The sequence below is a fragment of the Sphaeroforma arctica genome, assembly GCF_001186125.1.
Source record: "Sphaeroforma arctica JP610 unplaced genomic scaffold supercont1.449, whole genome shotgun sequence".
Lineage (NCBI taxonomy): Eukaryota > Ichthyosporea > Ichthyophonida > Sphaeroforma > Sphaeroforma arctica.
In genome coordinates, this window is record NW_014040109.1 from 37,875 (window position 1) to 65,277 (window position 27,403).

The 27,403-nt window shown below is 41.8% G+C and overlaps 5 protein-coding genes across 6 annotated transcripts in view; 2 read left to right on the plus strand and 3 right to left on the minus strand.

Moving 5' to 3' along the window:
- The window catches only part of SARC_06344, a 17,966-nt gene extending 5,657 nt beyond the window's left edge, over positions 1-12,309 (minus strand). Inside the window, exons 1-13 of one of the 2 annotated variants that reach the window (XM_014299752.1) lie at positions 12,140-12,309; positions 10,114-10,189; positions 9,314-9,464; positions 8,518-8,617; positions 7,743-7,892; positions 6,681-6,854; positions 5,631-5,817; positions 4,850-4,954; positions 4,060-4,155; positions 3,318-3,454; positions 2,442-2,525; positions 1,826-1,943; positions 783-919 (exon numbers count right to left, since the gene is read on the minus strand). In XM_014299752.1, the coding sequence (XP_014155227.1) occupies positions 783-919; positions 1,826-1,943; positions 2,442-2,525; positions 3,318-3,454; positions 4,060-4,155; positions 4,850-4,954; positions 5,631-5,817; positions 6,681-6,854; positions 7,743-7,892; positions 8,518-8,617; positions 9,314-9,464; positions 10,114-10,189; positions 12,140-12,142 (1,518 nt within the window). In that variant the 5' untranslated portion in view covers positions 12,143-12,309. Of the gene's footprint in view, positions 1-782; positions 920-1,825; positions 1,944-2,441; positions 2,526-3,317; positions 3,455-4,059; positions 4,156-4,849; positions 4,955-5,625; positions 5,818-6,680; positions 6,855-7,742; positions 7,893-8,517; positions 8,618-9,313; positions 9,465-10,113; positions 10,190-12,139 lie in introns of both variants that reach the window. The other variant, XM_014299753.1, reaches the window with a different exon arrangement.
- A 505-nt stretch (positions 12,310-12,814) lies between these two features.
- Positions 12,815-16,147, plus strand: SARC_06345 (mRNA turnover protein 4). The gene is made up of 4 exons (XM_014299754.1): positions 12,815-13,186; positions 13,615-13,791; positions 14,996-15,115; positions 15,921-16,147. Exons 1-4 carry the CDS (start codon positions 12,914-12,916, stop codon positions 16,014-16,016), a joined length of 666 nt encoding a protein of 221 aa, XP_014155229.1. The 5' UTR covers positions 12,815-12,913; the 3' UTR covers positions 16,017-16,147.
- Positions 16,148-18,006: 1,859 nt separating this feature from the next.
- SARC_06346 (phosphoglycerate dehydrogenase) lies at positions 18,007-22,753 on the plus strand. Its single transcript, XM_014299755.1, has 11 exons — positions 18,007-18,219; positions 18,680-18,828; positions 19,395-19,516; positions 19,688-19,817; positions 20,065-20,262; positions 20,501-20,673; positions 20,858-21,038; positions 21,390-21,507; positions 21,734-21,895; positions 22,060-22,226; positions 22,518-22,753. The coding sequence occupies exons 1-11, from the start codon at positions 18,055-18,057 to the stop codon at positions 22,612-22,614; spliced, it is 1,662 nt and encodes a 553-aa protein (XP_014155230.1). The 5' UTR covers positions 18,007-18,054; the 3' UTR covers positions 22,615-22,753.
- Positions 22,754-24,486: 1,733 nt separating this feature from the next.
- SARC_06347 (hypothetical protein) lies at positions 24,487-24,961 on the minus strand (the record flags this gene model as incomplete). Its single annotated transcript, XM_014299756.1, has 1 exon — positions 24,487-24,961. A coding segment is annotated over exon 1 (310 nt), but the record flags the coding sequence as incomplete, so codon positions are not given.
- A 569-nt stretch (positions 24,962-25,530) lies between these two features.
- The window catches only part of SARC_06348 (hypothetical protein), a 2,857-nt gene continuing 984 nt past the window's right edge, over positions 25,531-27,403 (minus strand). The window contains exons 2-5 of the mRNA XM_014299757.1: positions 27,028-27,180; positions 26,512-26,691; positions 26,128-26,308; positions 25,531-26,004 (exon numbers count right to left, since the gene is read on the minus strand). Coding sequence (XP_014155232.1) covers positions 25,946-26,004; positions 26,128-26,308; positions 26,512-26,691; positions 27,028-27,180 — 573 coding nt within the window. The 3' untranslated portion in view covers positions 25,531-25,945. The remainder of the gene's footprint in view (positions 26,005-26,127; positions 26,309-26,511; positions 26,692-27,027; positions 27,181-27,403) is intronic.

Below are 27,403 nucleotides of genomic sequence, written 5' to 3' on the forward strand. Positions count from 1 at the left end.
TATATATACTATATATATATATATATATATATATGTATACACATACATATAACATATACATATATATATATATATATATATAAAGATGGAGGTATAGGAGAGCACTCAATTGCCTTTGCATGACAGTGACGTTTTAAAATATACAATGAACTCGGCATTTGTACAGGGTTGAAAAGTTCATTAGTTTTACCTCCGACAGTTCTATGCCTAAAAAAATTCAGCATATGATTATCACAGTTTCCCGATTATTTACAACTATCTATATACAGACTTGCTGAGCATTTTGTCTGCAACCCTCAATCCTACTACATTTATGATACTTAGGTGCGCTAAAAGACATTCCATTAAAATTGCAAATGCATACAAGGTCGGTTAATGGGGCCAAACTAAATATACGTCTACATGCATATAACAATTGCAGCATACTGCTGCACACAATCGCATACATGGCAATGCAAACATGACAATGCATCACACGGTTTTGATGCCACACAACTCGAAGGAAGAACAGAGATACACATGACGTGCACAAGCCTATATTTGTATAAATGTGTATGATACATAAGCTTATGATGTACGACGAGTGAGGAAAGCACAATAGTTTATCGGCAGATTCGGTTGGTTCTACCCACTATGTTGAACACTATACATACATACATACGTACATATTATAAGTACATATATCCACAATATACATACCTACATACATACATACATATTACACATACAAAGCATACATACAAATGCGCATATATGGATTCAAACAAAATTCTTATTTGTACCTGTGGGAAGCGCAGGAGTTTCTCGACGAGTCTGGTCATATAAATTTCAACCAGAGTGCCGAATCTCCGTTGGTGCGGACAGAACGGAGAGAATGCCAAGTGCATCATACGTTTGCGAGGTTCGTGTGTGTCTTCGCCTGCAGGTGTAAATGAGTGCACGTGCGACATGTTTTCTTACTGAATGAACATGTGATATTGTAAATACAATTTGGTGAGAATACGAAGATGCATGTGTGTACGCCTATACATGTGTATGTACTGAATTTCAATCTTCTCTGTAGCTTTACATTGTTACATGGGCCAACGAGATCATTCCAGTTGACACGAGTGTGCGTGAGTGGTGAAGATGCATGTGTGTACGCCTATACATGTGCATGTACTGCAGTTGCCACAAGTGTACGTGCGTTTGGTTCGGGTACGCAATCGTAGACAAAGCACGGATATTCTAAATTCAAGAGAAACATCGTGCTGTGCATACTAATTTCAGTTGAGATTTATTGAATGGTGGGTAGATGTTTCTTGCCGGTGAGTGCGAGCGCCGCAATACATTTTTTCTCACAGGTCTGTAATATTGAATCTTACAACTCTCACCATTTCTCACAGGTAGATATTATTGAATCTTCTAACTCTCACTTCCATGAATCTTTTTGGATTTCAAAGTTCTGTACGCTCTAGATATGAATATACGGCTACCCATGTATTACTTCAACAACAAACCACTTGTATGTATTGCTTCAACAACAAACCACTTGTATGTATTGCTTCAACAACAAACCACTTGTATGTATTGCTTCAACAACAAACCACTTGTTAGCAATACATGAACAAAGGGATGAATTATACAGAACTTCAGCGTATGACATTGTACAATTCGAAAATCACTAACTTTAAAAGCCCCCGACAACGACGACCAGGAAAATTTGATCACAGAACAAATTACACACAGCAGACTTAAAGGTATAACAAATACAAAGCCGAAGTGCCTCCAGCAGTAGCGCGAACTTCTCTCCGTTTCATAACACACGACATGCACTCACACATACCCTTACGGCGGATGAGTATAGGATCGATGAAGTCTATGAAGTCCTGTGTTGCCGAGTGTGCGGCTACCAGTGATGGCAGTACATCCCTGGCCGGTGGTTTTTGTGACTTGGAGGGAGCCTAATGTGAAGCATTAAGTGTTTGAGGTCCAATTAGCTTAGATCTACGTTCAAAATTTGCATTCAAACACAAAAATACTAAAATAGGTGTGTTATGATGTAGTTAGCGCGTACATAATAGGGAGCATGTAATATGTTTACCTGGTGAGCACCATATGGTCATGTGCACAATCTGCTCTATTAAGTACTGAGTTGGTTCTCACCAATATAAAGCACCGTCCACATCCGCCATTGCTTTCTATCTGCGGGCGGTGATGTATACGCCACAACAATTACGACGGAGTGTAATTCAAACCCATGCAATCAATTCTATCGTCAGCACTGTGTCGCGCTCAGTACAGAAGGACAATCTACGCCGATGCGCTATAACCCACAACGATGCAATCACTCAGGGGTCCACAGTAGCCACATTGGTAAGCGCCGGTGTATACAAATCACATTACTGCAAGGTGGAAATTCAAGTATGCATACATAGATTCCACTCGAGACAACCACATACCGGTGCGGCAGCAGAAGAGATTGCATTTAGGGCTGTAGTGACTGATGGCTTTGAGGTGGACAGCACTTGACCCACGAGCTCGCACTGTACAGAAAGCAAAATCAGTCTTACCGTTAAAAATTACAACGAAACAAAACTACCAGAAAAGTTTGGAATTATAAAATAACAAAATTACTAGGAGAGCTGAGTATCAAGTTACATGCACATGTGACCATGTATGTTGAATGAACGCGTTCCAGGCTCTGAGAAATTCACTCGAATTGTTTTTGGACAATGCATCATTATTTGTCACTAACGTCGATTGCCGACTGCTTCGTAAGCGTGGCACATGTCATAAGTAATTACAACTCTTACAATTTCACAGGTGATTACAACTCTACAACTTCACAGGTGATTACAACTCTACAGGAAGGCAGCAGCGTTCTTAACCACGGAATAGACAACAGTTTCACTGCCGCAAACTTCTCACGCATCAATAATATGCATCCACGTATTTACAGGCTTGTAATTTTCATCCAAGGACAATTACACCAGCCACAATGATACAAATGAAAATGTACCATCCAATGCGCCAGCCACGATGATTAGTGGTGTGATCTTGGTTTCGTAGTTGGCTTCAATGTAGTCCGTCATGCACATAGATAATTTACTACTTTCTTTTCTATATCTACAAAAGAAATCACCGGACTTGCGGCAGTATTCTGATACAATTCGATGTGGACATGCCACAGTACAGGCATCTACCCCAAAACACACGTTAAAATGACTAATACATATACATTTAGACCATTATACACACATACACAAGTCAAGCACGCACACAAACCATACGATTATGCAAATCCCCACCTACTAGTGCCTTTCATGCACACTCACCTGCACAGTCTGCGCCATTCCGTTTGCGCCAAACAGAGAGTCCACCCATGGCTTCTCAGTGGTCAGATAGGTCAGTATGAGCCCATACAGCGCGGTGATGTCGTCCACATACGCCTGCGCCTGATTGACTGGTGAACCTGTATTTCAAGACAAAGACGTTTCAACAGGTACGTAGACCATCCGAATACACATCAGCCTATGGTGATTGCTATAGAATCAAATGAACGAAATAGCTCATGTAGTCCTACCGAGAGAATTTGAAAGATCATATCTGTGGACGTGGCCCGCGTGAGACACAGGTTGATATTATGCTTATGTGTAGCGTTTTTTTTTGTCAATCGTGTGTTAAAAACAAAAGCAAAGGCACATGTCATGGCTTAGCTGTGGTTGTAATGTGTTGCCTGTGTGTCATTCCGTTGTGAAAGCCCCAAATATTCCATTGAAGAGATAACCACTATTTGATTCTGCTCGAGAACCTCCTCTGAAGTTATACCTTGAAGTGTTGTTTTGTCTATTGCAATTTGATATGTCTAAGTACAAGTTGGTCACTGAAATTGATAGCAGTTATCAAGGGTAATCTCACCAATACCTATGCTGTAAAAGCTCGGTGTTTATTCTCCATCACAAACTGTCAAGCAACGTGCAAACTCGATCGAATCAGGCTACCACCACTACCCACTGCATACTCATATCATTCAGTATTTACAAACATAAACGAATTCGGTTGTGTTAGAATGCTCACCTTCAAGCGCCATCTGCCGTGGTGAATTGACACGCAAGTGCTGTTGAGCACGGGGCGAGGCACTCGGCGACATACCACTGCCAGTTGTAAGGCTGCCTGTTTATCAGAATCAAAACGAAAGACATAGGCCATGCCTACGCGTAAATACATGACTGATGTATCAGTATAGGCGAGCCATCATTCAGAATAGCGCGGGAAACAGCCGTCTAAATACACGCCATTGCGCTATTGCAACATGTTCTACTCCTAGTACGCGGTGAATACTGAAGCTGAATGTTGCTATTGCGTTCAATATCGTCATTATCCCAAAATTATACAAATCCGCGCTCCTTTATAAAAGAGAAAAACCACATCGCCGAACTATGACACATATGAAATAGGTCTCACACTATGTGGTACTTGAACGACAAATAAAAAAATACTTATCACTCACTTGTCACTCAAAGTGTGTGGTGAGATTTGGAGTGACTAAAACTGTGCATGTGCGGATGTGTGCCCAATACTATTATACCGGTGACATAGGTGTGCACATGACGAGTATATGCACCACGCAGAGCGTGCATAGCAAAGTAAGTGAATACAGCGGCATAACAAACAAGTCGACGTAATCAACCGGCTGCCACTTCTATGTGACCGCCGGCAGTGACTCACGAAATGTATACTTGTACATAAGCACACATAATATACATACACGCATACACAACATGCGCACATGCACACATGCATAACATGCGTACACATACACATAGAACATACACAACATACACGCATACATAAAATGTGTACATACTTGCAGTTGGCTGCCAGTCCTTCAGAATAGCTGATGACGCGCTCTCCACGAATACAGTACTGACGAGAGATTTCGCTGGCGGGCCTGCCTCACGCGAAATCTCACCTGCGTGTGCAACAAAAATCGTAGTGTATGTATGAGAGCGACAGAAAGTCACCAGTGTATGTGTATAATACCTGTCAACTATGCCTCTGTCAACTAGCCATCCAGGTCTTTGCATATGTAAAAAACAAACGAGCATCAGGCTACAACGGTTTTAGTTGTTCAAGTTGCAATGTATATGTGCCAAGATCTATAGAATGACACAGAACACTGTTTGATTGCCTGTGGCTATACTTGTGATTCCACTGTTGAGACACCACATGTACATTTACAGTTGAGTGTCGGAGACAGCTGCGGATAAGCTCGTCCCTCGACAATCTCGAGGTATAATTACATAGAGCTATATTGTATAGGCATGGTCTAACCGGTACAAACGCTGCCATATATGTATTGGCCATAAAGTCGTGATTTTGACTGATCAACGTGCACCCAGAGTATCGTATATATTCATATCAATACAGAGTGACAGCACTGTTTTGTCTGTGAAGTATAGGTAAAATGTGTATATAAAGTTAACGCTCAACATCGCACCACGCCACCTACACCCCCCAAAACTACGCTTGTGTTACTGAAACAGTAATTAACTTACCACGATAGTGTATGTTCCGTAGCGCAGATATAACGACATACAAACACTTACAGGAGCAGGCATTTGATGCTAAACTCACATAGACCTCACCTCCTGTAGCTGGTGCATCGGAGCTGTTTGTGTCCGTCTCTGCTTTACCCTCCAACAGCTTCTGATACGTGCGAGTGTCTGCCAGTGAATGTGCCGTGAGTGCATCCACCAGGCGTGGGCGGATGGCTTTTTCGAGCTTCATTTCGTATCCATTGAGCACGGACTTACGTTCGGCATAATCTGATACCTATGGATATAATGCAAAAGTGGATTGAGCCGCGACCGTTGAAAGAAAAGGTGGAAATCCTAGGGGATGTGTGTCGTAAAGTAAGAATAAAACATTCGACAATGCTACAAACAACGTAAGGGATTAATTAGAAACCAGTACGGATATACACGAGAAGTCGACAACATATTTAGAATTGGTACAAGTCGTACATAGCAAGTACGTGCAAATAAACAAGAACCCTCCGGTCATTACATAGACAGTTACGAAAGCACACAGGCTCAGGATGTTGACCTTCTTGAACGCGATGAGTAGGATGAGTGCCTCTTAGACGACCGAACTAGGTCTGCACACTTGAACGCTACAAGAATGAATGTTAAAAGTTACATGTTACAGCGACCCTCGAGCTTATGCGAGGCTAGTCTGTGGCTGATGAAGCTCAGAGAGGACCACAGTTGACTACGATCATACACAATTGGCTATGATGATACCTATCTGAATAGTAGGACGCAAACCGAACAAAGTTGTAGTCTGTTCCACGAAACTGTATCGCGGCTTGGGGCTGACGTGTGGTCATACACGTAGCGCACAAACTGATGACGATGTACGGTGGTTTTCTGGCCTAATGAACGATACTTATAGGCGAAGCAACCCTAGACGAACACTTTGTTATCCGCGCATGTACAGTTTCAGGTATCGCTTACAGATCTAATCATGTAATGTTTTGCATTGCGTTACTACTGCCCCGTAATATGCTCTCCCAAGTGTTGCGCTCTAGCCATTTTTAGCGCAGAGGCAGATGATGCTACAAGGCCGATAAATGGTGTCGCTTAGAATATCATGCTTCATCCTACCCCCCCCCCCGGCGCGCCCGCTTTACATACCTTTTTCAAATATGCCAAGCACGCTCGCAGCTCACTTACAAGCGCGTGGTATTCCAAGATACCGTCTCTGTATGATGCTCCTGATGTCTTGGTGGTCTGAAGCGTGTCGCCTTGACTGGCCGTGGAGGTATCTTGTGCGGTATTTGTGCTATTTTCTTCGGAATTCGGTGCAGCCTATTCAATTCAAATTGAATAGAACTTTGGATTGTGTTTTTATATCAATCGGTAATAAAAATGTATTGCGAAAGTGGTGACCGCGTATACAAATAAATTCATCTATGTGTGTACTCACGCAGTCTACTGGGTGTATGTGCATGAAGCGACATGAAAATCGCAATGCGGTTGCTATTGAACCTACAGTCACCTATCGATGATGTGTATTTAGCTACGTATCCTTATAAGCCTTATTGTCATATCATAATGCCTCTAATAGCCTCTCACTTCGTCTAGATTAACCACTGTGTCGCTATAGTCGCTTAGAAAGCAACCAATAGCAAATCACAAAGCTTGTGGCATCCGGTTGCGCGTGACACTGCACGTGACGAGGTGAATGCGAGTAATTACCCGACAAGCGTGTCTGACTCCATCACAGGCCTACATCGAAGTGAAATATTGACTTCCCGCCGCTACCAAGAACTTGATTCGCATTATTCTAATTGCCTAGATACAAACCTACATTTTAACACGCGCAGTAAGGTTGACGTGGAGAACCCCTACTTTAAAATACAAGCCCAGAAAATGAAGACAGCTATCTGGGATATACATCAACATATGAATCGTATTGCATACACATGAGAACGCCTGCATGGTGCATGATCATAAACACTTGTTGCACACACACGTTGGCATACTGATCTAGCACAATCCAAAGGGCGTTCCAGTTGCCTCCGATGGATGCCAAGGCCAACATCGCGCACATGCGAACACTAAGGGTATAGTCGTATCTGAAGAATATGTACACACTTTGATTGGCGTAAATGCTCACTTGACAACTACAACACCAGTTCAATCAAATCACACGCGTGTATTCGAATCCAAGATGGAATTTCTGATACCACATACCTGGAGTTCTTCTGTAGCTAGACCTGGTGCGATACTCAGATTCTCAATCGTGTCTGCCATCGCGTTGAGCTGCTGTAACAGCTGTGTCCACTTCTGTGCCATTGACAGTGCGTTGTTGGTAGAAACCATGCGCTGCTTGACTGTGTCAACCTGTCGTTGTCAGGGTAAAAATTGAAGGCGTTCGCTCCCACGATGTATGTACACATGTAGTGCCGCTCTTGGGTTTATGCACAGGACAAGCCCTCACTCATATGAGTTCACACAGGTATGTGTCTTGTGTGTACGTGCCTGACAGTAGATGCTTACATATGGGCCATATGTGAATATCTGGTTATTATCCAATTGGGTTTTAGCCTTTTACTGACCACTGTCAGTGTAGTGCACAAAAGCGCTACACAGTGAACATTGAAGTAAAAATGGCGTTTCAGAAACAAGGCGAGCTTGCAACGTAAACACACTAGCACTCACACACTATGCACAAAGTTCAAATGTCAGTCTACAACCTTAACACAAATAAAGAATGGTCCCCTTGCAGAGGATTCCTGCCCACAGACACATAGCTGCTGACAGTGGTTCCAGATACGATGAAAATAGCCTGGCCTGTGGTGTCCTCGGTTTACAGTGTGCACACGCAGTCCTACAGCTGAATACACTGAGTGCATATATTAAGCCCATGGTCTCCCAGCACAGGGACATACACCAAAAAATAAATATTGAAGTAGGTTGCGTGCGGGTTTTGCTGCGGTAACGACAGAACTGCACAGTAATGACACACCTCGGATAAGGTGAGGATGGACTGGCCAGTTGTTTCCTCGACCTTTTCTATGTCTTCGCGCGCTGCATCTAGCTTCTCCCATAGCGCAAGGGTGTCATACCTGTACAAAGCGGATGGAAAATAAGAGAGCTGAGACACGATACCGTAGCTTTACACGAGCAAGTCCATAACTATCAAACCCTTCATAAGTTTTATATCGGTATTCATATACAATTGGTTTGCACACTTATCCACTCAACTGTAAATAGATCTAGCAAGAAAAAGCCGATTCATGGATGTATTTGAGCAACTCAGTGGATAAATAAAGCTGTGTAGTTCTCTGTAGGTTTTTTTACTTAAGTGTACCCAAAATATACTGGACACGTTTAGATATAGTTGGAAAACCATTGAAAGTTGCGGTGCCTCGCACTAGCGAAAACGGGAGTGAGGCATCCACCAACCAATCCCGTCCATTCATCACCAGGCAATAAATACACATTGGCACAGCGACCGACCAACCAACGTGCTTTGAGAGGTGGATTGTCAACCCACGGGTTGATTCTGATAGAAGTTACTAGATACAGATGCATGTGTACGTATTTACATCAATATATATATGCGAGAGAAGAGACTTGAGTGGCGACGGTGATATTGGCGTAGACACACTGTCTATAATTTAATATATACACTCCATAAAAGTGATAACCAATACAATCATAGGGGTTTCGTTGCGAGATGTCCGTCTTTTCTCAAGATGTTGTTGCTGAATACAAATTAGCTCACTTGTATTGCCCTCGCACAGGGTACCGCCACTCACCTCAGTGTTTCGACATCGATCAGCGCGCGCGGAACATTCTGGATTGTTTGTTTGCAGTCATTGTCTAGTGATTGTGCTAGCTCATGATACCACATTTGGAGCTGCAGCACTAGATCGGACGCTTGCTGATCGATCGCATCGTCCCTGTCATCTGAATATTTAGAATGGTATGGTGAGAGAAACCGCCCAAACATAGCTTATGATTGCACGTGTGGAATTAAACGGGTGTACCGAAGTCATAATTATTGTGCACTCTCCGATGATTGCCTGGAACTACTTGGAATCCGAAGTATCGAGATCCTCTTTGCATACCAATTTCCTCATACAATTGGCACTTCCAATGGGGGCCGTCTCTCTCAATGAGAACTGCGCGATTGTTTACACATGTCACGAGAACTGCGCGATTGTTTACACATGTCACGAGAACTGCGCCATTGTTTACATATGTCACGAGAACTGCGCCATTGTTTACACATGTCACGAGAACTGCGCCATTGTTTACACATGTCACGAGAACTGCGCGGTTGTTTACACATGTCACGAGAACTGCGCCATTGTTTACACATGTCACGAGAACTGCGCCATTGTTTACACATGTCACGAGAACTGCGCCATTGTTTACACATGTCACGAGAACTGCGCGATTGTCTACACATGTCACGAGAACTGAGCGATTGTTTACATATGTCACGAGAACTGCCTACTTCCTAGCATCGCACAAAGTCTCTTCCAGAGAGAGTGAGATTCAATACTTAGATGACCTTGGGCTAGGCCTTGGGCTATCTGTGCACACTACATACCAGCAGATAGTGACGCATTCACCCATTTCTTGACGTCAAAATCGTTCTCAGCAAACTGTTTAAGATCGGACTCGGGCTGCGCCGTATCATAGGGATAATTGTCAGACAGATGAATAATAATAAAATTTAGGAGGTTCTAGATCGGAACTTTATGTAGTGAGATAGGTACATCCCACAAGGAATAATGATAGTCCAAGAAACGCAAACAAAGGCCAATGTAAATGAACCATTCAAATGACACACATAGAATGTGTGATTAGTTCAAAACCATCCGCCCTAGTGAAGACTTCATCTTGGAGTGCCCATTACGGATTCCGGCTATGCAAAATTGCTTATTCAGAAATATAGTTGTAATGAATTGCAAATTGCACTGCACAATACAATACGTATTCACTACACCCAGCTTTGAAAGAAATATCTGTCTAATTGTAATATGCTAAGGACTGCGCGCACGATAAGCATTTATTTTAAAATTGAACTCAGTTCCACAAAAGAGCCATTTTGGGGACGAACATTAGCATTTATATACGTATCTTGGTGAAGAGATTGGCCTACCGTGACAGACTACGAATCAAGTCGAATATGATCATTACAATATTTTCATGCTACGCGTGTGATGCACATAACATCAGGTACTTTACATAATTCGCATTCTCCCCTAAAATTGTCAGATAACAATTCGTTTAAACGTTAAGAACATTTGTCGGGAGTATATACACATGTACCTATATGCAGTGATGTATCTACTGATATACATGCAGATCTCGAATGAGATAATTTTAAAGTACCTATACTTCTACCTCCAGTTTGGTTTTATCATGCCTGACAATCCAATAGATATATAATCTTTCTTTAGTTAGCTACAATCAGAAACTTTACCGTGTACATTATAGGAACACACTTACATGCGGGGACTTGAAATCACCTTTATGGAAAGCTTATATTAAAATGCACGAAGTATGCAATAGTGATACATACAACTACTGAAATTCATATGCGTTAGATAATTGTATCTTTGTGAGAAACAATTTCAAAAATTTGAGAAGATCCATTTAACATCTCTGTGCATTTGTACAAAGCTTCATTAAGGTATACGAGCGTCGATCTGAACCTTTTTAAAGACACAAAGCCACAGACTAAGTGCAGATGTATATTTTTCCGTATTGATTTTATCCAATTCTGTGCCTAAAAGTGTACTGTCTCATTCGTGCAAAACTGCACGGGCATTTATGGATTCCATGATTGTACTATTGAAATATATATACGTGCAATTTACATCCGCCTGTATATCACCATACAGTCTATCAGTGCATATCCATGTGCTTCCAATTTAAACGCACATATGTACATCCAAGTCGCATGAATTGAATGAACAAACACACACAACGGACTACCTGTACTACATAGCACAACACAATTTAGGTCTTTCATAGTCATGTACGCAACACACAAATACACACTTGGATGTATATTTAAAAATCATAGACGTATTGATCTTAAATTCAATAGGTAATAGCTGTATGCTTGCGCGTATATTGAGCATATTGCAAAATTCCATAGAAATCTGTCCAAATTTACAGAGTCCATGATTGTATCAACTTGTAGGAAACATTTCTGCCCATGACCCTATAGGATTCTACATATCGTATTGGTGCCAATATATATAAATATACATAAATATATATATACGTGTATATATATATATATATATATATATATATACATATATATATATATATATATATATATATATATATGTGTGTGTGTGCGTGTATGTGTGTGTATGTGTGTGTGTGTGAGTGCGTGTATGTGTGTGCACACGTGTGTGTGTGTGTGTATGTATATATATATATATATATATATATATATATATTATGTTTGTAGCCAACTACTATTTTCTGGCAAACAATACAAACACATAGATCACAGTCTGTGTGTATACAATAATCGATTAGAGCTTTAAATTGGTACAATGTATATCAAATGTGTAGCCGCCTGCATTTTACCACTCAATTCGATACCATACCATGACGGCGTGATCGACGAAGAGAGACGGCCCCTGTTCTTTTTAGACAACTTGATGACAGAGCGAGTCACCTGATTAAATTTATAATTTTAGCCACATGTAGACTGCAGATCATCTCCGAACTGATACGAGATGACGTAGAGTATATAGGGGATGTTCGTTCACATGCGTACAATGAGTGGCGTGTCAAGTTAATAGACTATTTAAAACAAGTTACATTGTATTTAACCGATACTATTGAGGTTGGATACACTTCTCACTTGGATACGCTTCCGGATGAAAGTATTCTGTTTACAGAAGCTGAAAATCTTTTTGGAAAAAAGCGTCGAAAAAAAGAGTAGAGTCATCACTTTATGACACTTTTAAAAGCGACTTAGGGTTCCTGTGCGTTGATCAGCAATGTACATGTAGTAAATTGGTACTAGCGAAAGGCACTGCCAGAAACTAGCCGGCAAGTAAAAATACCCAGTGAATATGGTATTTACGACATATTTTATTATGGACAGACATTGCAAAACGAGGCTTACAAACCCTACAATATTGCTACGGCTGCGTTCGCCGCGAGTGGCAGAGTTTGGGCTCTGTGGTCTGTGGGGTGTTGCCAGAATACACGTGCACCAAATCCATCATCAGAAATGAAGTGTGGTTGAGATTATCATATCTCAGTAATATTATCGATATATTGTATAATATACTTGCTTCGACAACATATTCGCATATCCGTCGAATCGCCTATCGTATACACTTACTGAACAGAAATATAGATCTATAATCATGCCCAAGTCAAAGAGAAATAGAATCGTGACTGTATCGGCGACCAAGTCCAAGGGCATCGAGCTTAAATCTGATCTCGTGAAGCAGATTAAGGACAGTGTAGATGAGTATAGCAATCTGTTCGTATTTACTGTACAGAATATGCGCAATGCCAAGCTTAAGGATGTACGCAACGAATGGAGCCACAGTCGGTTCTATTTCGGTCGCAACAAGATCATGGCAAAGGCCATCGGAGACACCGTAGAGACCGAAGTAGCTGAAAATATTCACAAGGTATACTGATTGTCTAAATCTTGCAGTACAGATAATATTCTTGGTCTCTCCACTGCGAATCTCTTCTATATATCAATTTTTCTTGTCTTGTTTTCTTCTGAAACTCCAGTTTACGAACCACAATGACATGCGCCTCGTTTTCGTGTGTTACGTAAGAGTAGCTACACGATGTCATACTGCGATATACTGTTCCGACTTCCGTCCTATCGTGTGCCTCACATTTGTAAATAAGGAATCTGTTTACCTTCCTATACTTTAGTGTATCTGAATACTTTTTAAATATGTCAAAACGAGTGCTGTGTGGTGTTGGATCGAGTTACTGTCGTGTCTTCAAGCTAGATTTCCTCTGTAATCATTTTATTCGCTGTGTGGGATGCGTAAGTTTGAGACAATGGTGTTAATTATTTGTCGTATCGTTGCTGCATCAGGTATCCAAACAGATTGTTGGAGATGTAGGACTTCTTTTCACAAACAAAACACTAGAGGAGGTGACTGAGTGGTTCGACCAATATTCGCAGTCTGACTACGCTCGTGCCGGCTGTGTGGCTGACAGGGAATTTGTTATCAAGGCTGGAGACCTATCACAATTCCCACATAACATGGAGGTGAGTTTAACTGAATGCAGAAGTAGTTTGTTATCTGTGTACCTGTGGAGCTGTCGTTACTATGCAGACTTGTCACTTGTTATTTTATATGTGTGTATACCCACCTGAATCAATCAGATATCACCATTGACTATATTGACACCGGAAGCACTCCATGTTTCTATGGTTCATAGACGAATTTTCTAGGTATATTATAGAGGTTGTGGGGTGTATGTAATTATCAAATAGAGATCTTCATTTTTTTGTTTCTTTTCCTGGTGCCCATATAGCCAAAAGGTAAACAGTTGTATACGAGTTCGATGTGTGTGTATGTCTATAAAGTACACCTCGAGCAAGCGCACAATGAATTTGCACGCTGGCACAACAATTATGACCAGCGAGTCAGCTCATTAATACAAACCATCTGCCCATATATAATCTCTATCTATCCGCCATGCGTGAGTGTGCCCCTTCATATACCCATAAACATGTTTATGATGTATCGGTATGCTACAATCTCCGCGATATGGTGTCGTATGTTGAGTTTTTGCGCTTTAATTACATATGCCAATGAAGCTCATAATTGGAAGACTACTATCTTGGATATGGGACTGATGTAATTATGACAGTTATTCAGTAGCACGTGATTGATAAAGGCTGTATATATACAAAAAAATTCTAATTCGGTGAAGTGCATGCAATTGAGTAGATACTTTGGCTTTGTGCGATGTGATCTTCCCTACTATTGTAGATAGTTATTTATGAGTAGATACTTTGATTGTGTGCGATGTGACCTTTCCCTACTATTGTACAGGTAATACTCCTGGAATTGTATGTCTAACGCTAGCCTTTAGGTGTTGTATAGAACGGGAATAATCATATACTTATTTTGAACACCCTTCTAATAATATCTTGCATCGTTCAATATGCTTCTACATACTACATAGTGTCCAGTCTGATATGAAGTGGACCCCATAGCGAGGCGTTTTGTCACACTTTATAAGGGTGCATTGTGTAATACACGGTGATTCCGCGTAGTAACACAACTATATATAGACTCATTTGTTTTCTTAAGGTCCAAATTGTAGTGTTCTCACAATGTATACAAAGTATGTCATCAAGCTGCATGATTGTTTTTCGAAGACAGATAACAAATAAAAGGGATGTAAGTCTTCCCTTCTTGCTTATCACTCTGTCCCTACTTCTGTCATCGCATACACCACAGCCCCAACTTCGATCGCTGGGACTAAAGACGAGTATGAAGAAGGGCGTGGTCACTTTGGACGAGGACTACGTTGTGTGCAAATTTGGACAGACATTGAGCCCCGAGCAATGCCGCCTACTGGTATGTAACGGATAAAACTCTGCGCAAAGTGCTATCGAGCATCTGTCACCAAAACATGAGTGGATATCTCAGGGGGGAAAGGAAGGTTGATTGTTGCAACCAATATTTTCTATGCAAACTAGATTGTTCAGAATATATACATTTATTTATTATACGTTTATGTATCCATCTATATATGTATAAATATATTTTAGTTTATTTATATATATATATGCTTTTACATATACACGTGTATATCTACAAGCATATATATATATATACATGTGTGTATGTGTGTGTTTGCATATGTACACATGCGTGTAAATATCTACAAGCATATATATATATATACATGTGTGTATGTGTGTGTTTGCATATGTACACATGCGTGTAAATATCTAATGCACATAACATAATTGTACATTTTGACCTCGTAGGGGTTGTGCTTGTACGTCGTTGGGCAAAATGAGTGTATGCCTAGTTTGTCATACATACATATTATTCTGGAGAGTTCATATATGTTTTGCATCGAACAGGCTATGGACAATGCTACCGCTTCAAATCTTTATTATTTGATTATAAACTTTTCATATATATGCCTATTCGTTGTACTATATTAAGAATTGTTTTGCATATGTATATAGATGTGTTCCCTTTCATTTTTAACGCGCATATCGCGACTATATATATGCTTTTACCGCACCCGCCTAGAGCATCATCATACCTTCTAGACTGCCGCATTTAGTTTTTTCGAGGTGGTTAATGAAGCACACCATGTACGTCTTTCAATACTGATTCACTTCTCTCTTTCTCCCTGTTTCTACAGAAATTATTCGCCGTGGAGATGGTTCAGTTCCAAATAACGCTCAAGTGTCACTGGAACCGCGAGGGCAAATTTGCCCTGTTGGATTCCGCCCAGTAGAGTAAAAATTATAAAAAAAATTGTATATAATTAGAATAAAAAGACCTTAGATAGCTTAATAGTAGCCTCAACAACCGTGTTTGCACACATGTGTGACCGCGTGACTGCATATTTGCCTCACTGGATTCCGGCCTGTATTGGATACACCGGAAATGATGTGTATAGAAGATGTTTGACCCTAGGTAGCACTAGGATATAACACCAAGCACTCCATGCCTGTATAGCAATGTTACTTTCTAATGATATTCTTCCAACATGAATGACAGCACAACTTTCACAATAAAACATAAGCAGGAATTGACTTTTAATTTGAAATTGATAGTAAGAACATCGTCGACTATGAGGGAGAAACAGTGAAACACGGCAATATCTTGAAAGTGCGAGAGAAAAAACATGGCCTTCTTAAATGCAAGAAAAAGTACTCTACTTTCAATAAGAACAGGCAAGATTTGTAGTCGTATTAGTGCTACATATACTGTAGCCGGTAGTATATGTCTCTTTGGACACTGCCGAGTGAAGAGTGTCGACGTTATAGTGAGCGTTAGAGCCGACTGTCGACTTATAGCGAGTTAGTGTCGAGTGTCGACTATATAGTGAACGTTAGAGCTGAGTGTCGACTTATATCGAGTTAGTGACGAGTGTCACTTTATAGTGAGCGCTAGAGCTGAGTGTCGGGCTACGCCATAAGTGACAAGTGTCGACTTTATAGTGAGCTGTAGTGCCGAGTGTCGACTTTATAGTGAGCTGTAGTGCCGAGTGTCGACTTTATAGAGAGCTGTAGTGCCGAGTGTCGACTTTATAGTGAGCTGTAGTGCCGAGTGTCGACTTTATAGAGAGCTGTAGTGCCGAGTGTCGAGCTACGACATAAAAGTACGAGCATGTCCATAACCTCTTTTTATTTTATTTTAGATGTGCTATATATGTAGCCTTCTAGAGTTGTATGAAGAAGGCTATGAAATATGTCCCTCCAGTTTTCGCGTTAGTTAAAACGTTTACGCTTGAAATGCGTCACCGGCGGTTTCAATGTGTGAGCACTGAGCAGTTTCATTCATATAAATACAATATGACCGTCTCTCTCCTCTATCCATTTGTTTTGATTTGCGATGTTACGTTGATTACGTTCAACGAATACTAAAAAGGCTGAACACTGAAAGCCTGAAACGGGTGGCTCCTGCAGGCGGCTGTCTTGCCTGACTCGGTGGTGTCGGTGCCTCCCTCCGAGGCTCCAGGCCTCAGTCCTCGGGCCTCAGTCCTGAGACCTCAGATCTCAGTCCTCGGTCCTCAGTCCTCAAGTCCTCACTCCTCACTGTCCTCAGCCTCCTTCTTGCACTCCTTCTTAGTTCTTATTTATAAATAGCAATCTAGACTCGTTTTAATTTTTACCTCTACTCTCTAGTAGTTCTCTCTCTCTGGTAGCTCTACTGAATACTGACTGCTGACTACATCGTCTCTGGACTCAGAGTGTCAGTCTTCTCGTCTGAGCCGGCAGCCGGTTTCTGGAGTCCAGCCAGGGGACCAGGACAGTGACTCGAGTCCAGATTCCCCAGAATCCAGACACACTCCCGCGAACACACATAACAAGAAGAGAAGAGAAGAGAGAGAGAGAGACTGAGAGAGAGCGTGGTCAGTGGAGTCTCCTCGTGGAGTAAATAAAATATATGTAAATCTGTGTAGAAAAGCAAAAAAGGTTGCTTCCAGCTATATTTTACTCTCACGAGTTCAACAATAAAAATGTTTTTATTGCAACCTATTGTCTGTTTTGGCTTCTTCCTCTACTCTAACGTAGACTATTGACTGAAAGAATAACAACACGTAAATTTGAACACAGTATATTTGTCGCATACTACGTTGTGTCATATTGTCAACCTGATAGACTGACACCTTGCCCAGTGCCCAATGGTGAAACGTCAGCCGGTCGTGTGAGAATGAAAATTTTGCCGTTTACACATTCATATGAAACTAATAATTCCATATAACACTATGCGAACAGTCAGTTGCCAAACACACATCAGCGTAACCCCCCACAACCTCTACAATAATGGCTGTCGCAACGAATGGTGAGCCCCAACAGGGAATGGAGGTGCGAAAAGTCCTGATTAGTGATCCCATCAACCCGCTGTGCGTTAAGATCCTCAACGATGCAGGTATCGAGGTGGATGCGAGGGACAAAGTGCCCATGGACGAGCTGGTCAAGATCATCTCTGTAAGTTACCTGGCAAGGCTTGTGCTCTAGAGTTATATTCTCTTATACTCCAGCACTGACGAGAGAAAGGAATCGTAGAAGCTAATTTGTACGTTTGATGACCTTTTATCGATATATGAATTTGAGCGCTATCTTTCCAAGTTGCTTCATCGTATGCATCAGACTACCTTTGATTGCTGTGCAAGTACACAGTATAGTGATATATCACAGGGGAGTTTGGGATATTACACCATCAGTCTAAATGTCCGCAGTTGATGCATTCACTTAGCACAAATGTAGTCTTTAATTGGACAGCTGTCATGGACGTGGCTAAATGTACGAGTTACATGACAACAAAACATGCACCTTTTTTCCTAGCAACTGCCCTAGAGATAATGTTTATTTTCGTTGTAACAGTGTGTTAAATTTTCTAATCTGAATTGCATCATATATATATATATATATACTATCTGTGCTACAGGATTACGATGCGCTTATTGTGCGTTCAGGTACCACCGTCACCGCTGAGGTACTTGCAGCTGGAAATCTCAAGATTGTAGGTCGTGCCGGAACAGGAGTTGACAACATCGATCTTGATGCGGCAACCAAAGCTGGCACAATTGTTCTAAAGTGAGTCCTTAGTACACATGTGTCTTAGCCCTATGTGCGTCTTAATTTTCTGCGAGTTCTGATTTCGGCATAGTTCCTCTAAAGTGAGATCTAAAACGTATGAGTCGTCAATTTTGCGTCGATTAAGGCTGGTAGAATTTGGGGGGTGAGTGCTGAGGGCGTTTGCGTTTCAATTGCAAGCAGTCACTGGTGCTGAATGTTTGCAAACGAGTTATGCGTTGATGACTCTTGGGTATTCAATTCATTTTTTACACGTTTTACCCTGGTAGTGCGGGTGCATATCTTTGTATATCTTTGACACGCGACCCACTTTGACCTCATACTGCTATCTATACTGGGGTTTAAAGCACCGCATTCGATAATATTTTGTTTCCTTCTTGTCATGCTACTTCCACTATCTTTCTGTCAATAGTCAAGCATAAATTTGTAGGAGTTTTTGCTTGTACTATGGCCATCGAGTCTATTGCAAGTATTTTCAGTTTCTTATCTCGAAGACATTGTTGTACTCGACTTCCCCTTACTGAAAGCTGATGATATTCACTCGCTTTCTACTCAAATGTACATAGTACCCCCGGTGGCAACACAGTGTCCGCCGCTGAACACACATGCGCTATGTTGCAGTCTCTGTGCCGATTTATTCCCCAGAGTAACGAAAAGCTCCGCGCTGGAAAGTTCGACCGCAAAGGAGGTATACAAAACATAACGGCCCTTGTTGACGAACGAAGCTCGATTTTCAGTCATGCGAATATTCGATACCAATTTTTTATGTGTGCGCTGACCAAATAATTGAGTCAGTTGCCTACAATCGTTGTCCCATGCTGGATTTTCATCTTTGCCCATCTATACCAACCACGTGCAGGTATGGGTGTGGAACTTCATGGCAAGACCATCGGTATCATTGGACTGGGTAGAATCGGTCGTGAAGTGGCGAAACGCATGCAGGCGTTTGATGTAAAGACTATCGGCTACGATCCTATCATGCCCAAAAAGTGAGTCATTTACCGTTTCATACTTTACACTGTGCTATTGTTCGGAATTCGGTGCGAACGGAAGTATATACCTACTGAGTGGAACGCGTACAACGGTTGCTGTATAACACCCCACACACACACATTTTGCTTGATTCGGACCCAAAAAATATCAGCGGTTCCATTTAAATTTGGAACTCGAGTGAAATAGGAGTTTGGCTGTGCACAAGGTCTTATCATGTATGTTGTACTTGATCTCTCACTATAGCGTTGCCGCAAAGTTCAACATTGAGGCTATGGATTTGGACGCCGTTTTCGCCCAGTCCGATTTCCTTACGATTCACACGCCGCTGACGCCACAAACCAAGGGTCTTCTGGGTGAGGATGCTTTCAAGAAATGCAAGAAGGGCTTCCGAGTGGTTAACTGTGCCCGTGGTGGAATCATCGATGAAGAAGCACTTCTCATGTAGGTTTCATCGCTTTTATTTGTACTCTCTTATGGGTATGGCGAAATGGCAAGCATGTCGAAGCCAAGACTGAGCTATTAGTACCCGTGGTTTTTTCGATGCGCTATCAAGAATTAGCATACTTGACTAGCTCATACATGTGTAGCAACAAAGCTCAACTCAATGGTAGTCGTAGCTATGTTCGTTGCGATTACACTTCCTTACGGCCGAGCAATTCAATTGTACAATTCTATGCAGTGCTCTGAACGATGGCGTGTGTGCTGGAGCAGCCCTGGATGTGTTCCAAGAGGAGCCTCCCATGGACAGTCCCATCTCATCCAAGTTAATCGCCCACCCCTTAGTCATTGCCACACCCCATCTTGGTGCGTCTACTAAGGATGCTCAGGTGAAGGTGGCCGTCGAGATCGCCGGTATGTAACGAAAACTTATAGCATATGTTGTATATGTGCATTGGCATGCTAATCTGATTTTTTGTACTATCACTGCCCTCTAGATCTATTGCTATACCTCAGTTTCGATTATGCCTTGCATCGACCTGCTTCATGCAATCGAATTTTCTCCCAAACTTGCTTTTCATTCATGTTTCTCTGACAGAATCTATTGTGCGCGCTACGCGTGGTGGTGCGCTGGTGGGAGCCGTCAATGCGCCTAAACTGGTCAACGCCTTCTCTCCCGAAATCAAGCCATACGTCGCATTGGCCACAAAGATGGGTCTCATTGTCTCACAAGTGCTGGGTGGTGATGCTTTCTTGGCTACAAACTCAACAATCCAAAGGTAACGACGAATGTATGAGCTATAGCTTAGTGTTTCTGACTGGCCTTGTCAGCTAGCAATGTACACGGAGGCTTATGTTGTCTCCGTCCTGCAGTACCTATTTATTTGCACTCCAGAAGGTTGTCTTGTATGTATGTTTGCAAGATGTAGACTGTTTGATGTGGCAAGTACAGTGCGTGCTAGTCAGCGTGGTCGAGGTTCTCTTTCTAGTTCGCAATATTGTTGGTTCTGCAATATACCTTGTATTGAGGATACTACCGATTAGCTTCTATTAGGCATTAGATTGTTCGGTCTGACAATAAACTCATCACAACATCCTTGTTTGTGCCCGTTGACCGCTCTCATGAGCAGTATATCACTATTTGCCAAGGGAGATCTAATCAAGGACATGGCCGATGTGCTCAAGAATGCTCTCCTCACTGGTCTCATGTCAAAGCTTAGTGACGATCCTGTCAATCTAATCAATGCTGTAAGTGAAGCCTCTTCATACAGCGTGATCGGTGGTTATTATTGAGCGCGTGCAATACTTGCGTGTATATCGATTTGCACGCACCCGATTTGGTCATATCCAGCACAAATAATTGAGCTATTATTTGAAAGTCGGTCGCATCACAAGGTCTTAAAGGATGCTGACATATAATTTATATGAAGTTCCCACCCATTGACGTTAGTTACTTAATTGTTGCCATTCCCAGCACCACTACGCCAAGGACTTGGATTTCCAGATAAATGCAACGGGAACTGATAAGATCGATGATTTGCCATACAAGAACGTTCTAAGTGTCAGCATTGACTCGGCCGATTCTACACACACCTACGAGGGTGTTGTTGTGGCCGGTGCTCCCCATCTTATCACAGTATGTAGTTTCTGGTTTGGGTTGGTTTGTATTTCGTTGTTCCGGCTTTTATATATTTAGCGAGTAAGGAACACGCAAAACATAGTTGCATATAAAACCTTTCATTCGCCGGTAAGCTAGCAAACATACTCATCGTATTCTGGATTTGAATAATATTTCGACAGATCAACAATTTCGAAATCGGTGCCAAGCCGAATGGACATGTGCTGTTCTACAGTAACTATAACACGCCGGGAGTGCTTGGCAAAGTTGCTGGAGTGTGTGGCGCCCATAATTTAAATATTTTCGACTTCAACATGGGAGAAGAGAACAATAAGAAGGTGCACATGAGGTAAGTGTTTCCGCGCTTACTATTGTCAATTAGTCCACTTTAACATGGCATGTATGCTTCGTTGCAGATTTGCCTTTGCAATATCAAGGTGCACGCTACGTTCTCGCAGTATTTTTCCCATATAAATTATTGATTAGTATACCGAACCAAATTTATATGTACCGGACAGTAGATATATAATACTCGCCGCACACCTTGAAAGGCTTCGAGTTCGATGCGTATACAAGCTTACTATAATAGACTCATCGCGTGTTCTATTTTCCCCCTTATATCAATCGTCTCGTCGTGCAGTGTACTAAACGTAGAGTCACCGGTCACCCAAGAGGCACTGAAGGACATCCAGGCCATCGATGGTGTACTGGGAGTGAGGTATCTTGACCTCGAGTAGATAAGTGCTGGTGGAAAAATTAGTGCAAGTTAATTTCATGTGCTATCAAAATCCACTAAAATAGTATTCAGGAAACACGTAGAACAGTAATTGCTATATTGATATATAAACGCGTCTTATGATCTGAGTCCGATCCCAGCAAGGGTTTCCATCTTCTTTTTTCCCTTTTGTCGCATCTGAACGTGTTAGAATCCATTGAGTAAGTGGATGGTGGGTGTGCAGTACGTCACAATCTGATCTAAACTATTGGCTTCACAGATCAAATCAATCAATAGATCAAGTTGGTAAATCTCAATAATCGAAATCTTGAATACTACTTTGTGTACATTTTAAGGACCTCGACACCGCCACACATTGCGGTGGCTTCTTCAATAACTGCGATTGGTGGGACGTACTGTCGGTGCGAAACTAAGCTCTGATATACTTGTATGGTCGTTCCAATAGACCAGTGGATCACTTTTTTTAGGATTTTAATACTATAGCGCGCAACACTGTACGTCAAATTTAGATGGATGGCAAGCTACAATGCTATAGCAAACACCATTATAGGGACAAGATATGCAAACACATATGACCCCAGTGCTGGGGATCCCGATATAGCATTCGCCACAACATCGCCGGTTGGCGGTTGATCGTCGGCCGGTAGTTTATCAGTTCTGCTCTTATATTGCGGCCTATGGAACAGAATAGATTCAGTTTTAAGTAGTTGTTAATATATATATTGTGTGAACCAAGGTGTACTGTCGCACATGAATCGATTTTGTTTGGTGCAAAAGCTGATACACATAGTCAGTACATCTTTGTATCAACAAACTCTAAAAACAGCAAGGGAAATCCATATTTTATACTTTCCAGGTGTGAGCTTCTTGTGTGTTTCCCGATTGCTGTGAGTCCTGTTGGGTGAGACCGCAATCTAAACACACCACATCGCCAAAGTGTTTATATTCTCCAATAGCGTGGTCGGGAAATGGCAGTGTGTAGATCATAGTATTGGCTGGCGGTAGACTGGTGACCCCGTCCCCTTGGTTCATAACCCTAATCTGAATGCACATGTATCCCAATTGTGTGGTCGTGTGGATTGCAGTGGATATAGTAAGAACAACGCTTGTCGTAATTGTCGATGTGATTCGGCTTAGACAGTCGCTATTGGGTACCTAAATACACTTGACTACAAATCACTCGCAAGTTGATGTGAGAGAGTGAGCGGCAAACCTACACGAACAGACGAAGTCCCCAACGGACCACAGAAAGCGGTTCTTATTTCGTTCTAAGAACAATCGATGAAGGATCAGAGCACTGGAGTACCTGAGAAAAGCGCTGGTGATAGAGTGTTGCATAGTCCCCTTCCAATACTCTGGGACATCCCCACGTGGTCAATTCCGTCACGGCACTCCCATGCAGAACGTAATGGCGAACAGCCCCCAGCACTGCGCAGCAAATCATACGAGATATACTGAGTTGAATCTTGCGTGTGATCTTGGCGGAATGTCATGGCTAAGTGGGGAAGGCCTATGAAACAGGGTATGGCCAGCATTCATTTTGGTTTGCGTGGTTTACATTTCGCAAGTATGTCGTGCTATAACTGCTGAAATTCAGGTGTATGAGATTACATGCGTGGAAGAAAGTGTGCGCATCGTAGGGTGTAGGTTGCAAGCTTACAATAAGTACAAGAAACTATGGGACTACCTGCTAGCCCGCCTCCCCGAGAAAACCCCGCAAAGCTAATCTTCCGATCCTGTGTAAAACGTTTTACGCTTTCAAAGAGTGATTGAAATTTCACACACAAATTAAAAAAATTGTGCCTCACCTCTCACCAGGCTCACACCCACAGAATTGTATTATAGAGCATAGCCTTCTGAAATCAAACATATAGAGGCACTAAAGGAGGACAAGCAGCAAGACGAAATTCGCAAGCAACTCGAAAGTCTATCAAAATTGCGTTTACCAATGAACCACATTGCTTCAATATTGTTTGATCTACAAACTCTTCCAGTGCTACGAATGCATCAGCAAAGCCGTGATGGGCTATTCCTAAATAGCGCTTGTCCACGGCAGTGTACACTTTCTTAAGAGAGTAGTCCAAGTTGCCGCCACCGAGAAAGTAGTCACCTGGCCCATCGCTTCCTCGGAAGAATACATGACAGTCTGTAGACGGATTTATCAATGCCAGTAGTGACATCATTATAGCTTAAACCATCGCGAGACCACTAAGTATCTCTCTGAAACCGAGAGAAGCATAATACGAGATTTGGTAGGGAGTAGGACTGTAAAAGTACACATAAAATAACTTATATCAGGCTGAATACCTTATTAAAGGTTATATACATTGAGCAGGCCACGTGCAAATGATATGAAAACTCGCCAAAGGTTGATCTCATAAATTAAACCAATGGATCAAAATAATCGATCAGATTAATAACCAATCAAGTATGAGCATTCAATTCGTCGGACACCTTCATCTTTGCTGATTACAGCCCATTCGTCCTTTCCCAGAGTGTCTGTCCACGAGTTGTTTGATTCCACCGATGAGTAGAGGTTGGTTATATACACAAGCCTTTTGTTGTCGGACAGGTTGAGGGCATTTGCCGCCAAACCGCTTATAACCAGATATGGTATCGATAGAGCACGCATTTTTCAATCGACGACTGATGTTAGTGTATGTATGAGTTGTGACCAAGAATTATAGTGTATATCTGCGCGCTAAGATTGAGAATAGTATTCTTGAGCGTAGCTGTGTATACTAGAGCTGGATAGTTGTTTGTTTTATAGTTTGATATTCAAGGTGCATGATTTTGCTGCAAGCTAATTTGGGTGTTTGTTGGGAATAAATTGTATGTAGATTGGCTGGCCGTTGTACACAAGCTTTGAGTCGGGCGCCCATCTGGAACCCTTCAAAATTGAATCTTAAAAAGAGATAAATTGCAGCCACACTTTTATATGCAGATTCTTGTGAAGGTCCCATATTCAAAAGGACGTATACCAACCTTCCCTTTTGGAAGCCAAGGTTAGACGCGCACTCAGCCACACTTTAAGAGGCTATTTGTGGAAGCCAACTTACTCTCACACTAGTTCAGAGAATTGACGGTAGCAGTAGAAGTTTCTTAAAAATCACTTGTTGGAAGTTACGAGCTACCGCTCGCACCGACAATTTTTCAATGATTAATCCCGTATTTCCTAAATTATTTAAGTGCCCCAACACCGGCACAGAAAAGCTATTTTTTTTTCACTCGATGTTGAAGGCGTCGTTGTATATAACTCGAACGTAAACTTCGAATGGAACGCCCTTGGCCGTAACGAGACTACGATTGCTTCTCACTGCCCATCCAACGTGCTACGGTTCTAGCACATAGGTCTGTTCTGCTTCGGTCTCGTCAATCATACGCTGCACGACTGTATCAGAACAAAAAGACTGAAGTGAGTACAAGAAGTAAATCAAAATCTGTCAAATAGGTAAATTCCTCATTATATTAGGGCTTACGAAAAGAAACGCTATAAAGAAAAAACACAACATACCACCGTGGTCATCAGAGACCAATATATTTGCTTTCCAGCACCCAGGTACAGCAAGACCTATCTTTTTGTTGCGCTCGTACTGTATCCTTATTTCAGCCTCATTTCCTCTAAATCCTTTATAGAGTTGTAAATTCTGTCTACCAATGAGCGGCATGGTTTTCATCCGCAATTCGTTTGCTGTCTGTAGTAAAAGTTGTTGGTATTTATTAGTGCCCTAATATTTCGGACATGGTCTCGAAAAGTGTCGTGCTGAATATTGAAAAATAGTAGGATGAGCACGAGAGGCTGTCCAACAGCAATTCAATGCTCGAGAAATAAGGGTAGCGTTGTGCTGAAACATGATGCTGACATCATTAACACGAATAATGCTAATTTGTTACCTACCCACTGCGGTAAGAGATTCGTTCTGATCTCTCCAAACCTGCCAATGCCATATGTTTCTAGACCTTTGTATAGTAGTGCTTTCTTCGATTCATCCCAAACCCTCTCCTCAGTCTCTGTCACTTCAAATTCAAAGTATTTCTTATTGAAGTCTCCATTGGCAAAACACATGCTTTCCACCGCCTATTGAGAATAAAATTTATATGGTCCTTTAGGGTAGAGTATTTGCACACTACTCTATGTCGCGCAGAACAGTGATGTTCTCGGCATACTATGCAGTTGCTGAGAGGAATATACGCAATCCAGAAGCAGAGGTTAAGATCGAACTGTGCAGAGTTTGGGGGGCAGTTGTCAGCCGTATGAAAGCGGTGATGAACGGCATGCTAGCTATTTAAAGATATTCTTCTATTCGCAGGACCAGCCCAGTAGCTGCTGATCTCACTACCAAGGTGTACCAGGAAAGGTTCTGGAAGAACATTGAGAGACAACATGAGATAGCTTGCACCCTCACAAAGTTACCTTTTCGGAAGTGTTTTCTTCTTTCTGATCGGTGCTTTGTGGTTTTCTTCTGTGACACATATGAATGCGCATACATTTCACCCATAGTTGTCTGTCTGACAGTGTCCACTTTCTATGGTTTGCAGGCAGTAGCGCCACTTGATTTAGTATCTCCTGTGCAGTCGGGAACGCAAATGGGCGACAAAGTATACACGTACATGAATGGATACAATAATATGTATATATATATATATAAATATCCTCCAGCACGCTTGACACGCGGAACCTAAAAAAAAGTGTTTTAAAATCTAAGAAGGATGGTAGAGGTGGAGGAGGGGCACCCTTAAAAAAATTGTATATATATATAGTACATATACATATATATGTGTGTGTGTGC